We start from the raw sequence: 15,176 nt of genomic DNA, 5'->3' as shown, positions 1-15,176 counted from the left end.
AAAACACCCAAAACCAAACGAGACTCTTACATGAAATCTACAGAAGTGAAAGCCAGACTGGGTAGAGGACAAGGGCCTAGCCATTTGCATTTTTTTTTTTTAAATTCCAGCAGTCCTGGGGTGGGGTGCAAGGCATGCTCTGGCTTTGGGTTCCACCTTGGGCTTGGAAGGGCCAGTGGGAGGGGAGTCAAGGCCCTGGGCAGCCCTGCCTCCGACCCCGCTGATGCACAACACCCAGCAGTGGAGTGCAGGGTGGCCACCGCCCTCATTCTTTGCCCGTTGCTACGCAGTCAGGGCCTTGGGTTCCGGGGGACGGCAGAGCTAGGAGTCATGGCTGCCTCCTGCAGCTGCTTCCGCCAGCATTCCCCGCGCAGATTCCGACATTTAATACCTGTATGCGATCTAAAATAAGTGAGTTGCTTTTGTTTTTTGCGCCTTTGTCTCCCTAGGTGTAACGTGGGGAAGATAATGGTACCATGCTCAGAGTCCTCCTGAGACAGGTGTGGCTCGCAGGCTGCTCCGGACACCCGCATCCCACACCCGACTACTCGGAGCCTCTCATCTGGCTCCTTGCTAATGCACCTGGGAGCCAGCAGGTCATGGCCCAGTGCTTAGGTTCCTGTCACTCTCATGGGAGACCCAGATGGCATTCTGGGCTCTTGGAACCAACCAGAAGGTGGAAGATCTCTGTCTCTCCCAGTCACTCTGCCTTTCACATAAATCAATAAATCTTAAACAAACAAACAAACAAAAACCAGAAGCTTAGTTCATGATCCAGCCCAGGGAAGGGCATGTCCTATGGCTCTGGGCTCGAAGCAGAGCCTGCATGTCACCACTGAGCCCGCTGGTGTGTCCACAGAGCAGGGCCCTAGCCAACAGCGCTCTGCTCATTCTGGACCCCGCCTTAGTAGGAGGCCTGGGGTGAAAACCTGTGCCTTCCTCAAGCAGGCACTTCATCTCAGGACAGGACCCACTGTGGGGAAGGCGCCCACCCTGAGGGTGGTCCTGCTCGGCCAGCACCCCTCACACATGGACCCAGGGCCTTCCCCGCCAGGGCTGTGATGAGGGGAGCTGCTACGGAAACCAGCTCTGCTTCCTCCAGGGCTGGAGGCAGAGCACTCCTCCCCTCGTGTTTTGCTTCCCTTTCTCAATGGCAGGGTGTGGATGCGGGTGTAAATTTACAACCGACAAGGCCCCCACCCTCTAGCAAAGAAGTCCAGGGCCCCACCCTGGGAAGGACATAAATTCATTGCGCAAGGCCTGCTTCTCTATCTCTGTTCCCTTTGGAAAGCCGCTTCTAAGTCTGAAGCGTCCAGTCTGGGCTCTCCACGTTTCAAGTCAACATTACGACAGTGATAGCTGTGTGTGGTGCTTTTTTTTTTTTAAGCATTTATTTATTTATATGAGAGGCAGAATTACAGACAGAGAGGGAGAGACATAGAGCAAGGTCTTCTATACACTCATTCACTCCCAGAATAGATGCAATGGCCAGAGCTCAGCTGATCCAAAGCCAGAAGCTTCTCATGGGTCTCCCACATGGGTGCAGGGGCCCAAGCACTTGTGCCATCCTCCACTACTTTCCTAGGTCAGTAGCAGAGAGCTGGATCGGAAGTGGAATAGCCAGGACATGAACCAGCGTCCCTATGGGATGCCAGCGCCTGAGGTGGATGCCTAACCCACTATGACACAGCTCCTCTGTGGGGCTTCCATGCTGAGTGCCAACAAAGACTTTCTCATTTATCAGATGCTCCTAGGAGACATCACGTCAGTGCAGGTTACAGGTAAGGAGACAGGGTCAAGGGCAGCTCCAGTCCCTACTCCTTGTTTTTTTGTTGTTGTTGTTTGTTTTTTAAATGTAGTCTTTTTTTAAATATTATTTACTTGTTTTTATTTTGCTTGAAAGGCAGAGACATGGAGAAAGAGAGAGAGAGAGATACACACTCATGCACACACACACACACACAAATATTCACAATAGCCAGGGCTGGGCCAACCCAAAGCCAGGAGTCTCTGGAACTCCATCCAGGTCTCCCACAGGGGTAGCAGGGGCCCAGGCACTTGGGCCATCATCTGCTGCCTCCCAGAATACATATCAGTAGGAAACTGGATCAAAAGAGGTGGAGGAGCTGGGACTGAAACCAGGCACTCAGATATGGGACTGCTGTTCCAAATGCCCACTCTCAGGTCCTGGCTTTATTTATTTATTTGAAAGAGTTACACAGAGAGAGAAGGAGATGCAGAGAGAGAGAGAAAGGTCTTCCATCTGCTGGTTCCCTCCCCAGATGAGTGCAGCGGCTGGAGCTGCACCGATCTGAAGCCAAGAGCCAGGAGCCAGGAGCCAAGAACTTCCTCCAGGTTTCCCATGTGGGTGCAGGGATCCAAGGACTTGGGCCATCTTCTGCTGCTTTCCCAGGCCATAGCAGAGAGCTAGATCAGAAGTGGAATAGCCGGAACTGGAACAGGAGGTTTTATCCGCTACGCCACAGTGCAGGCCCCAGGTCCTTGCTCTTAATCATGACTGTTAATGTCAGTGCTATGCCACTCTGTGGCTGTAGGCACATGATCATCCCTTCCAGCCTTGGTTTCCTTACCTGTAAAATGGGGTTAATAATATCACCTCCTAGAGGTCCAGGGGAGATTAGATGAGATAATGCTAACACTCAAGAGATGGGAGTGTCTGTTTCTATTATTTCCCCTCCTATTTTTATTGATAAGCAAGCACATCCTGTGACCATAGCAGTAGACCCCAAGAGGCCCATAACCCACTGGATGAAGATCCACTTGAGACCTCCCCCCAGAACAAGACTTCCTGATGGATGTAGGTGCATTTCATATACAGGATGGGGCTTGGAACCCGGAGGAGAACATTCAGGGCCTCCAGCTTGCTTACCAGTTTATTTCAGCATCAAGTACATCGCCACACCTGCAGGGTCCACAGGTGGATGTTGAGTTTAAATGTAGTCATTTTTTTAAACATTATTTATTTGTTTTCATTTTACTTGAAAGGCAGAGACATAGAAAGAGACAGATCCACACTTCAAATGTGGCCAAGTGAAGCCAGAGGTGCTGTGAGTGTGAAATACACATCAGCTTTGAAAGGCAGTACCAAAAAAAGTCAAAATGTAAAAAACTATTTTAAAATATCAATTGCACACTGAAATGATCATGTTTTGGATATATGGGGTGGGATGACCAACTTGGCCCGGGCTGCCAGGGACTTTCCTAGTTCTAGGGCTCAAAGGGCTGTATCCCAGCAAATGACTTAGTTCTGTTCAGACTGGGATAGCTGGTCACCTTAACATCAAATTAAATCAAATCCATTACTATAATTCATCTTACCTGTTTCATTTAAAAAAAAAAAGCTTTATTTTATTTATTTGAAAGGCAAAGTTATGGGGGGGGCGGGGACAGAGATCTTCCATCTGCTGGTTATGACCGGGGCTGGGCCAGGCTGAAGCCAGGAGCCTCTTCCCAGTCTCCCACATGGGTGCAGGGGCCCAGGGACTTGGGCCATCTTCCGCTGCTTCTCCAGACACATAAGCAGGGAGCTGGATGGGACGTGGAACAGCCAAGACTTGAACCAGCACCCATATGAGAAGCTGGCATTACAGATCACAGTTTAACCTGCTGCACCACAGCACCAGCCCCTTCTTTTTCCTTTTTCAGTGACACACATAGCTGATCACTTAGCTCCAGTCTCACCTTGCAGGGAGGAGGTCCTAGAAGGAGTGAGACACTGGCTGATAAGTTTTGATGGATGAGTTTGGGTGGAGAACATAGGAGGAACCCTGACCTGTAGCCTGGGAAAGTCAGAGGCTCCCACCACCTCTGTCTCCAGTGACTCTGCTGCTCGGCCCATCGGGAGGATAAAGGCACCTCCCAGGCAGAGAACAGCCTTTGGAAGCTGATCCAGGTTCAAGTCTAGCTTTGTCCAGTCCTCACCAGCTGACCCCAGCAAATCTCCTCACTGTATCACTGCTGTGGGAACGAGTCCCTGTGGCCAGGGCCAGGCAGTGTGCTCCTTCCCTCTGGCTGCTGTCAGCATTTCCAGTGAGTGAGGCCATGTATCTGAACAAAGCACTCAGCGTGATACGCAAAAACCCAGGATACCCACAAATGCCTGAAAGCCCAGGCTGGCCATCCTGCTGTGCCCTCTTAGGAAGCCTGCCTGCCCCAATTCTCCCAAACCTGGATTCAGAGCCTCTTCACTGGCCCCAGGGCAACCCGAGCTTCTCTTGCAGACTTGGCTTCCATTTCTGATGTGCTGCATGGCCTAGACAAGCCGCTTAACTCCTAGGTTAACTCTGTCACCTGGGGCCTATAGCAAGAAAATTACTTAGCAACAGAGCTTGTCACAGGTGCATAGCAGGTGCTCAATACATGCGGGCTGGGTCTTAGCACAATAACTGGATGAGTACTGAGTAGGTACTTAAAATACTAGGAGTACTTCAGCAGCTTCATGGGAAAATGGAATTAAAAGATCAGTTTATTTTGGTGCAAAAAAAATTGAAAGCCATGCAAAGTATTTTCATAATACTCATCTTCTGTGAAGACCGCATGTGTGGTGTGGGTGGCAGAACGTTCAGATCCTGATCCCCAGAACCTGTGAATGTAGCCTGCAATCGGTGACTTTAACAGGGACATCACCTGGGCTAGCAATCGCAAGTGTCCTTAGAAGAGGGGAACTGTGACTCTGGTGAACCAGAGAGAGGACACGTGGGAGAGACTTGGCCTGACCTTGCAAGGCTGTGAAACCCGAGGAGGTCGTGAACCGGGACCCCCAGGCAGCTTCCACAAGCCCGAGTAGGCAAAGAAAGAGGAAGGAACGCATCCCAGCAGCACCTTGGTGTTGGCGCAGAGACACATGTGCAGGGCATTAACCTGTAGCATGGCAAGGTAATAAACTCCGCCTTTTTTTCTTCTAAGACACACAGTTTCGGCAGCTCGTTCGAGCAGCAGCAGAAACCCAACACAAATGGCAAACGTGTCTTCACGTTTCCTCCTGCTAAGCTAATTTGTGATAGATGACTTAATCCTTCTCTCTGTTATTTGTTCCACTGCTCCCCAGGCTCTGAGAAAAGCGCCTGCCACACAGCGCAAACCCTTACTGACCCTGTGAGTGGATGACGAACCCCCTACCCCAGGACCCACGCCGCTCCTCGCCCATTCTGCCCACCCCCTCCCTCTGCAGGTCCCTTGGCTCGCGGCTGCCAAGCGGCTGCTCTTTCCCTAAGAAGCCTGTGGGGTTGGCGGGCCCTAGCTCGGGAGGCTGCGGGGCGCAGTGCCCGCTCCGGGCGGTAGGGGGCGAGCGTGGCCTGGGGACGCCCCGCGGGAGGGGCGGCCCGGGGCGGGACTTCGGGGGCGGGGCGGCGTAGCGCGCAGGCGCGGGGCCAGGCGCCTCGCGCGGTGAGAGGCGGGCGGCCGCAGAGCAGCCCCGGCCGCGGCTCTGGTAGCAGCGAGTTCGAGCCCCACTCCCGCTCCGCTGCGTTTCTCGCTCCCCCGGCCCTTGGGCCTCGCGCCGACGCCAGCCTCCGGCCGCAGCTCGTTGTTGCGCCTCGCGCTCTCCCCGCCGCCAGGATGCCGGTGACCGAGAAGGACCTGGCGGAGGACGCGCCGTGGAAGAAGATCCAGCAGAACACGTTCACCCGCTGGTGCAACGAGCACCTCAAGTGCGTGAACAAACGCATCGGGAACCTGCAGACCGACCTGAGCGATGGGCTGCGGCTCATCGCGCTGCTCGAGGTGCTCAGCCAGAAGCACATGTACCGCAAGTACCACCAGCGGCCCACCTTCCGTCAGATGCAGCTGGAGAACGTGTCGGTGGCTCTCGAGTTCTTGGACCGTGAGAACATCAAGCTCGTGTCCATCGGTGAGTGCCCCGCACGCTCCGCCGTGCGGGCTGGGCTTGGGGCCGACGCGGGGGAGAGTTGCCCTCAGAGTTACAGGCGGCGGACCCTGGCCGGGGGTCATTCCCTGGACGGGGAACCTGGTGTGGCCACCGTCTGCCGCGAACCCCGGGCTGCCTGTGGGCGAGGGTTGGGGTCGTGGGGGGCGAGGTGAGGTGTGTGTAGGGGTCTTTCTCTGAGCTCCGGCGCCCTGCGCGAGCTGGACCGCTGGAGGCCGTCGCCCTCCCGTAGCCCCAAGGTCAGATGCGCCCTGGAGCGCTCGCCCCGCAGCGCCCAGTCCGGTGCGCTCGGCGGCCGCCCCTTGGGCGTTGGCTGGGCAACCGGGCGGGGAAACCTGGCCAGGACCGTTCTCTGTGCCGGAGGCCTCTCCGCCCAGGTGGAGCCCGGGACCTGGTACCCTCCCCCGCCGTCGCCGGAATGGGCGTGGGCTGGAGGTCGGGCTGGGAGCCTCGGGGGGTGTGTCCTCGCTCCCGCCGCCCCTCACCCCCGGCGCGGCTCTGGCGGTCGCCGCAGGTGGAGAGAATGCCGAGGTGGGGGTGGTCGTTGTGAGCAGCGTCCTCTGAGCCAATAGCCTGCCAAGTTCTGTCCGCGCCGAGAGCTGAGCTGTCCTTAGACCCGTTTTATAGATACGGGACCGAGAGGGTTAACTGGCTTGCCCGGGGACACACAAGTAGGGTCCTGCTGGGAATGGAAGGAAATGGGTGATTTTTAGAAAAAGGCTTTGTTTCCCTCTCCCCATCCTCCCCACAGCGGGGTCTTCCTGAGAGGAAGGAGGGAGTTGGGGGCCTGGGCTCTGCTGCTGGGGAGGAAGAGTGAGGATGAGGGGTCCCCTTCCAGCCTGGGCAGCTTCAGGCTTCCTGGAAGTCTCAAAGCTGTGGCAGTAGGGGCAAGGGGAATGTAATGTGTGTGTGCAGAGCCGTGTGTGTGCAGTGTGTGTATGCAGAGAATGTGTGTGTGCACAGCAAGTGTGTGTGTGTGTGCATGCAGCGTGTCCACATAGTGTGCATGACTAGTATGTGCACGTGCAAAGAGAATGTATGTGTCTGCATAGCATGTGTGGATAATGTATATGTGTGCAAAGAGTTTGTGTGTCCACATAGCAAGTGTGAGTAGTATGTTACTGTGCAGTGTGTGTGTGTGTGTTAAGCAGAGGAGGCATGTGCTACATTGTATATCTTGCCAGGGAGCCACTGGGTCCAGTCTCTTCCTTAGGAAACCAGACCATTATAGTGACTTAGAGACAAGAAAGGGAGGAGGGTGTGGCTGCTGGCCCTTTCTCCCTTGAAAAGGGGGTTCCCTTTGGGCTGAGCCTCCCCCAACACCTGACCTGCTCGGTAGGGCTGCTTCCTGCTTCCTGGGCCCAGGCAGCTGCCACCGCCCAGCCTGCCTCCCAGCACTGCCCCCCACCCCCAGGGTGGCTTTGCTGCAGAGGGGAGGCTACATAGGGTGCTGTTGTCTTTTCTGGGGGGGCCGTTTCCTCTCCTGTGAGGGAGCACCTCTTTCTCCTGGGACTCCTTTTCAGAAACCAGCCTTTCTCAGAGGAGTCTCCAGGCCTGGCTGGGCTCAACTTGGATCTGTTCTTCTTTGTTTTAAAAAGTGTGTATTTATTTAATTAACCGAACAAAGAAACTTAAAGTAAACCAGGAATATGCGAACATGACATGAAATCTCTTAAAAAAAAAAAAAAACCCACAGCACCAGAAAATCCCTGACTGCCTAATTTACCAACTGTTTACAGAGGTGGCGGCTGCTTCCAGTATGGACTGGTTCGCAGTGGAGCCGCAGGCTCTTGGGTCTCATTTTCGGCTATGTCTGGTGCTGCACGTTTTTCTCTTGGTCTTCAATATTTTCATTCCTTCCCGAACCCACCCAAGCCTTAGGCCTGCGTTGTCCCCACATTCCAGGGTTGGCTCCCCTTCCTCTGAGGTGGGCCGGTGGGGTGTTGGCAGCCTCTTTTCTGTAGATTTCTCCCTACTGTGAGTGGCATGGTTTCATTTTTTTTCTTTGAAATGATTTCATGGCATTCCTGGGTCAAAAGGTGGACTAATCACATTTATGGCCTCTGTTATTGGCTGCCTAGTGGCTCTCTAGAAAGATCTCAGAGCAAACAGGTTTTCCAGCCTCTGGAGACCAGAGGATGCCTTGCCAAGTGCAGTGTGTATGTGTGTGTGTGTGTGTGTGTGTGTGTGTGTAGTTTCAGGCCTGAGGCCTCTTCCCTCTGCCCCGGGGCTCTTCGAAAAAAACAAGAAAAGGGAGGGGGGTTGTCTGTTCCAGCTTGGATGTCATTGCTGCTTATGTGGCCTCGCGCTGACAATGGCCCCAGCTCTGTCTGGAGTGGAGACACCCTCCTGTGTTCAGTGTGTTCTGCTGATTGCCCTCATGGAGCCCTCCCGGCAATCAGTGATTGATGGCGATCACCGGCCTCATCTAAGGATCTGCTTTGGCAGGCCCCGCCCCCGACCCTGCGGTGGGGTGTTAAGGGCCTAGAATGTGTTGTCATTCCTGTTGTTCCGGAGTGTTGCTGTCTCCATGTCAGGATGAGTGAAGGCAGTTGCAAAGGTGACCCAGTCTGTCAATAAATGGTGAAGGAGCCCGGGTCTGGCCCACTGTTGAATTTGAGCCTGAGCTGACTTGCCTTCCCGTGTCAGGGGTGAGGAACACACAGCCCCTCTCAGAGCGCACCCCCAACACTAGGTTTTGAAAGTCTGGGGTGTTGGTGAGAGCAGGGTACCTCTGGTCTGGGACAAAACAGGGATGTGGGGGCTTTAGTGAGTGACAGGATGAATTGCCCTGGGCTGTGATGAGGGTCCCGTGATCACGGCGGGAAGTGAGTGGCTGCAGCTTGCCTCCCGTGCTGGGGTTGACTTTGTTGCGGAATAATTGTGTCTTCATTATTTTATTTTCTTTGAGATTTCCTGGTACCCAACGAATGCCATCCTACTCCGTAAACAAGGAAGGTATCATTGAACGAACATAGGGTTTTGTATGTCTTGGATGACTCCCAGGGGTTTGCATTGTGGCAGTCGTGTGCGTGTGCTGAGCCCTGACATGAGATGGTCTAACAGCCGCCAGAGGACTGTGGTTTTTCTGCCTCAGATTCACTGAATGACAGCCTGGGCTATTTACTCACACTTGTGGTCCGCGGGAAGGTGGGGCCCTTCCGAGGCTCCCCCCAGAGGTTGACAGTTTTCCTGTTTCTTGTTGTCTCCCAGGCAGTTCACAGAGGCCTCAGCATTTTCAATTCGACTTGTTTGCCAGGAGCTGGCGGTTTTATTTACTTGTTTTTCCAGAAAACTTTCTGACACTGGACAGTCCATCCAACTTGGAGAAAAAGGGGTCTCATTGCCCAAGGGTGACAGAGCTGCCTGGAAGTTTGTGTGGTGTGTGTTTGGATTTGGTTTTTTAGAGAAAGAAATCCCTTCCTTTTCAGAGGATGCAGCCTGAGCCTTCTGTTTTCTGAACTTAGCTCCGCCAGGCTGGTGCCCGAGCCGGGTGTGTGCCCTGGAGACTGGTCACTGGGCAGGGCCTCCAGGGTGGTGGGCTCCTCTCTGCCCCATCTCTTTCCTTTCCCTTTTGTCCCGGCAACGTCAGAGTCATGTCCAGATAGCCCCAAGTCCTGCTCTTTCCTAAACTGCCCAACAAATGGCAATGTGTTTTTTGGGTGCTGTGCACTAATCCTCCCACTAATCCTCTGCCTGCTGCACCCGCACCCTGGGGTTCTAGTCCCGGTTGCTCCTCTTCCAGTCCAGCTCCCTGCTGTGGCCTCGGAGTACAGTGGAGGATGGCCCAAGTCCTTGGGCCCTGCACCTGCATGGGAGACCAGGAGAAGCACTTGGCTCCTGGCTTCGGATCGGCGCGATCCCGATCACTAACTCTGCCTGTCCAAAAAAAAAAAAAAAAAAAAAAAGTAGCAAAGTAGCCTGCTTTGTCATAATTAGCAACTTCAGGGGCCATGGCAACAAGGTAGCACCTCATTGTGGGATGTGGTCTGTGCAGGAATAAGCAGACAGGGTGTTGGTTCAAATCCCACCTGCCACTAAGTATCTTTGAAGAAACATCTCTGCCTTGGTTTCCTTATTGTTAAAATGGGGGATAATTACTACCTTCTTGAAAGATTGTTATTAATAATCAAGTTAGTATTTTTAAAAGTGCTTGGAGCATTTCATGGTGTGGAGAAGCTGCTATGTGAGTGCTTGTTAAAGGAGTCAGGTATTTTATGTAAAAAAATTTTTTTTTGTCTATTTGAAAGGCAGAATTACAGAGAGAGGGAGAGGCAGAAATAGAGATCTTCCATCTGCTGGCTTATTCCCTAAATGGGCTCAAAGGTTGGGGCTGGTCTAGGCTGAAGCCAGGAGCCTGGAATGCCATCCTTGTCTCCCACGTGGGTGGCAGGACCCCAAGCACTTGAACCATCCTGCTACCTTCCCAGGCGCATTAGCAGGGAGCTGGGGGAAGTGGAGCAGCCAGGACTTGAACCCATGCTCTGATATGGGATGCTGGCATCATAGGCGCAGCTTTAGCTCAATGCGCCGGGATGCTGGCATCACACGCACAGCTTAGCTCAATGCGCCACAATGCTGGCTCCCCAGTGTTTTTCTCAAAGTCCTGATGAAGGGACAGGCACATTGTGAGGACATTTAAAATCAGCGCTTCCTTGGGGAGCCTGCTTCGTTGCTTCATGTTGATCCTGCTTGGTAGAGTGATGGATGGACTGCCTGGAGGGTGTTGCCTCCTTGGGAGGGGGTGACCCTGGGTATGTTATAGCTGCCTCCGGGGCCGTTCACACCAGCTTTGTTTCCGGGCTGGACAGGCGCTGCAGGCGGCTGGTCATTCCAACCTCCCACCCCGTTCAGGAATCTCTGGGCCAGATCACTTCCAGATGGCGGCTGCGCCTCTGCAGAACTCTCTGGCAACCGTGGGACTGGTGTGCCAGTCAGCAGCCGCCTTCATTCTTGGGGAGCCTGTGCTCCAAGGAGGGCTTTGAATTGGAGCCAAACTCTGTTCCTCACCCCTCCCTCCCCTCACTGTTGCCCTCAGATGCTGGTTCTGTGCTGGGAGACAGTGTCACCTCACTGTGGGGTGCTGGTCCAATTGAGGATGGCCACTGGACTCCTGGGGACAGCAGTTGCTCCCCCACTGGGGCTTTTAGTCCCTGCCTGCAGTGGCCTTCAGTGATCTGCTTTCTCTGTAGGGAGCCTCCAGGTGAGCCTAGCTGCGGTGCTATGGGATGCAGCAGCGTATTGACTCAGGACATGGGCCTAAAGTCACACTGGTGGGATTTTTTTTTTTTAAAGATTTATTTATTTATCTGAAAGTCAGAGTTACATAGAGAGAGAAGGAGAGGAAGAGAGAGAGAGATAGAGAGAGACAGAGAGAGGTCTTCCATCCTTTGGTTCACTCCCCAGTTAACTGTAATGGCCGGAGCTTTGTCAATCTGAAGCCAGGAGGCAGGAGCTTTCTCTGGGTCTCCCATGTGGGAGCAGGGGGTCAAGGACTTATGCAATTTTCTACTGCTTTCCCAGGCCACAGCAGAGAGCTGGTTTGGAAGTGGAGTAGCTGGGACTTGAACCAGTACCCATATGGGATGCCGGCACTGCAGGGAACAGCTTTACCTGCTACACCACAGTGCCGGCCCCTGGGATTGTTTATTATAGATATAGAGAAACTGTCCAAAACAGTCTGACCTGGGCTAAAGCCAGGAGCCTAGAACTCCATCCAGGTCTCCCATGTGGGCTGCAGGGACTAATTGAGCCAAAACCTGCTGCCTCCCAGGGTATGCACTAGCAGGAAACTGGATCAAAAGTGGAGCCGGGACTTGAACTTGGTAATTCTACTGTGGGATGCAGACAACCCAAGGAGCAATTGAACTGCCAGATGCCTGCTCCATACTGCCTGGATTCTGATCCCCACTCCAGTCCTGCCCCTTAACAGCTGTGCAGCTCTGGTCCACTGCCTTAACCTTTTGGAGCCTCTCCCCATTTGTAAAAGTAAGAATAGTTCCTGTCAGAGTTACTGAGAGCATTTCATTTGGCTAGTTCGGTTAGTAATGATTCTTCAGCACTGTGAATATTACTTTGTTTCTGAACCTAATGCCAGGACTTTGTCCTGTCTTCCACCTGTTCTCTGGCTAGTTCAGATGCTTCTGGGGTCCAGTTGCTGTCCTCTGGTGTGTGCACCCGTCCCTTCCTTCCAGCTTGGAACCTCATGAAAATGTGAGGTCTTTGTTCCCTTCCTCATTATTAGACGCGTGAAAGACCAACTCAGAACCAACTCCTGTGCCAAGAGATTGGACCTTAGGGATGAAACAGAGTTGTGTCTTTTCCTTGCCTCTTGCACTGCTCAGTGGGGAGAAGAAAAGGGATTATCAAATAGAGGAGGGCTTCTCACACCTTCAGGCTCCTGCAAGTCCCCAGGGATTTTATTTAAAAAGGCAGTTCTTGTTCAGTAGGGTGGGGGAGCCTAAGACTCTCCATGTCCGGCCAGCTGCAGACGCTGCTTGGGGACCAGGCCGTGAGTAGCAGTGACCTAGATACCAAGCACCTGTCCTCTAAAGAGGAAGCATACCTGTCCCCTTACTAGACTGGGTCATTTGGAAGGCTCCCTGGAGGAAGGGGCCTTGAAGCTGAGTGGAATTAGGTCAGTGGATAACATTTAACCAGGTGAACAGAGGAATAGAGTTGGATGTCTGTCTGAGGGGCGATGGATAGAGAGGCAGGGCTGGCTTACCCTTGCGGAGGCCGCAGTCTGCAGACCAGGTGTCTCCTTGAGCGAGATTAGGGCTGGATTATTGGATGCAGCTGAAATGGGTATCACCTGGGGATTTCTTATTGCTCCAGTCACTCTTCTCAGTGGTAAGTTTGGGATATGCCCATTTCCCATATGTGTATATTATTTAAAAATTTTTATTTATTTAAAAGGCAAAATGACAGAGAGTGAGAGAGGAAGAGACCTCTTCCATCTGCTGATTCACTCCCCAGATGGCAACACATAGGTCTGGTGACAGGGGCCCAAATTCTTGGGCTTTCTCCCTTCCTTCCTTCCTTCCTTCCTTCCTTCCTTCCTTCCTTCCTTCCTTCCTTCCTTCCTTCCTTTCTTTCTTTCTCTCTCTCTCTCTCTCTCTCTCTCTCTCTCTTTTTTTGACAGGCAGAGTTAGACAGTGAGAGAGAGAGCGAGAGAAAGGTCTTCCTTCTCATTTGGAGTTCACTCCCTACAACCGGCGTGCTGTGCTAATCCAAAGTTCCCAACCAGGACTAGAACCCGGGGTACCGGCGCCGCAGGCAGAGGATTAGCCTAGTGAGCCACAGTGCCGGCCTTGGGCCATCTTTCAATGCTTTCCCAGGTGCATTAGCAGGGAGCTGGATTAGAAGTGGAGCATCCAGGGCTTGAACTGGGTGCTCTGATATGGGATGCTTGCCTCACAAGTTTATTTTTAGGTGACAAATCCAAATATAAGATCTGCTTTTTGCTTGGTGCCAGTGAGTTACCTTGGAGTGGATATACCCCATTTGGAGGCTTCTGTGTTTTTGCATTGAGGATTTGGAGTGTCTTCCCCATGTTGTCCTGCATTTAATTTTTTTAAAAACATTACACATATTTATAATTGAACTAACCTACTAGTCACGTGACCAATCAAACATGTTCTGCTGTCTGGGCAGTGGTGGCATCTTCCGTTTGATATGGCTAAGAAGATAGTGACCTTGAGGCCAGTGTTGTGGCACAGCAGGGTAAGCTGCTGTCCATGATGCCAGCATCCCATATGGGCACCGGTAGGTGTCCTGGCAGCTCCACTTCTGATCCAGCTTCCTGCTAATGTGCTAGGAAAGCAGCAGAAAATGGCCCAAATCCTTGGGCCCCTGCCGCTCACATAGGAGACTTGGAAGAAGCTCCTGGCTCCTAGCTTCAGCTTGGCCCAGCCCTGGCCATTTTGGCCATTTGGGGAGTGAACCAATGGGTTGAAGATCTTTCTTTCTTTGTCTCTCTGTCTCTCTCTCTGTAACTCTGCTTTTCAAATAAATAAATACATCTTTGAGGGAAGAAAAAAAAAGAGAAGATAGTGACTATAGTATATATGTGCATGCTGTCTCAAGTGCAGTTCCTTAGAGAGCTTGGTTCTTCAATGTCTCTTGCTGTAGCTATATCTGATTTTATTACCAGTTTTCATCTGAATCCTTTGGGTAATGGGACAATTTTGTATTTTGGCCAGGAATCTTCTAAAAGTCTTGTGAGAAGACATGGTGAAGAAGAGTCAGACACACTCACCACATTGGTGGGGAAAGGAGAAAGGCTGCATTTAATTTTACTTTTGATGATCCCGAGAAGCTGCTAGATTTGTCATTCAGCACCTCCCCCAGCAGTAAGTTTAAATGAATACATCCATTGGAATGAGACATTTCAATCTAAGTGGGTGCTATTTCCTGCTTTTTAAATGATTACAGTCACCTTTTGGCTATTCTGCTAGAAACCATCTCGCTGTTATAAATCTGGTTATTCATTAAACAGGCTCAGTAATAACTAAGTTGGCTCAGGTTATCGTACAATAAACACAACACTTTCTTTTTCAGGGACTTGGAAAGTGATCTTTTTTTTTTTTTTTTTTTTAAAGATTTATTTATTTATTTGAAAGAGTGGTAAAGAGGAAGAGAAAGAGAGAGAAAGAAATCCACGTGGCTGCAGCTTCTGGGGCTGGGCCAGACTAAAGCCAGGAGCCAAGAATTCCATCCTGTTCCCCTGGACCACTTGGCCCATCTGCTGCTGCCTTCCCAGCCACATTAGCAGGAAGCTGGGTTGGAGGTGGAGGCAGAGGTGGAACTCCCACCCAGACTCTCCAGTATGGGGTGCACGTGTCCCAAGTGGCGAGTGAACCTCCTGTACCACAATGCTCACTCGTTTGATGAACCTTTACTTATGTCTATTATCTGGTTAATACAAAATTTACCAAAGTACAGTTGCCTTCCCAACTCCCCTTGTGGTTAATTCCCATGTAGTAGAATGTGTTTGGCCAAGATTTTTCTTGTGCTGCAGCGAAGAAGCACTCTGGTTTTCTACTCAGGACTGGCTGTGAGTTATTTTGATCAAGTGTCTGACTTCCTCCCTTGTCCTGTCAGCAAAACCTGGCTTTTCTAAGCAGTGCTGAAGGAAAGTTTGGTGAGAAGGACCCGTGTCCTCGTCTACCATATTGGCTCTTCTTGGTAGCAAGAACACATCATGATGGTGCCAGCCCTGTACTGAATGTCAGGTGTGCACTGTCACCCTCTAATATAAATCTGGGAT

The 15,176-nt window shown here is 52.1% G+C and overlaps 1 protein-coding gene across 7 annotated transcripts in view; it reads left to right on the top strand.

Annotated features, from left to right (window-relative positions):
- Window positions 1–5,359: 5,359 nt before the first annotated feature.
- FLNB (filamin B) overlaps window positions 5,360–15,176 on the top strand; it is a 156,092-nt gene continuing 146,275 nt past the window's right edge. For 5 of the 7 annotated variants that reach the window (XM_002713269.6, XM_089306028.1, XM_089306031.1 and 2 more), the window contains exon 1: window positions 5,387–5,869. In XM_002713269.6, the coding sequence (XP_002713315.1) occupies window positions 5,578–5,869 (292 nt within the window). In that variant the 5' untranslated portion in view covers window positions 5,387–5,577. Of the gene's footprint in view, window positions 5,870–15,176 lie in introns of all 7 variants that reach the window. The other 2 variants (XM_002713270.6, XM_002713267.5) reach the window with 2 other exon arrangements.

Source organism: Oryctolagus cuniculus, chromosome 10 (assembly GCF_051225735.1).
Source record: "Oryctolagus cuniculus isolate XC-2025 breed Fujian yellow rabbit chromosome 10, ASM5122573v1, whole genome shotgun sequence".
In the NCBI taxonomy this organism is placed as follows: domain Eukaryota; kingdom Metazoa; phylum Chordata; class Mammalia; order Lagomorpha; family Leporidae; genus Oryctolagus; species Oryctolagus cuniculus.
The sequence above is the reverse complement of the archived record's forward strand: the minus strand, read 5'-3'. Positions and strand labels throughout refer to the sequence as shown.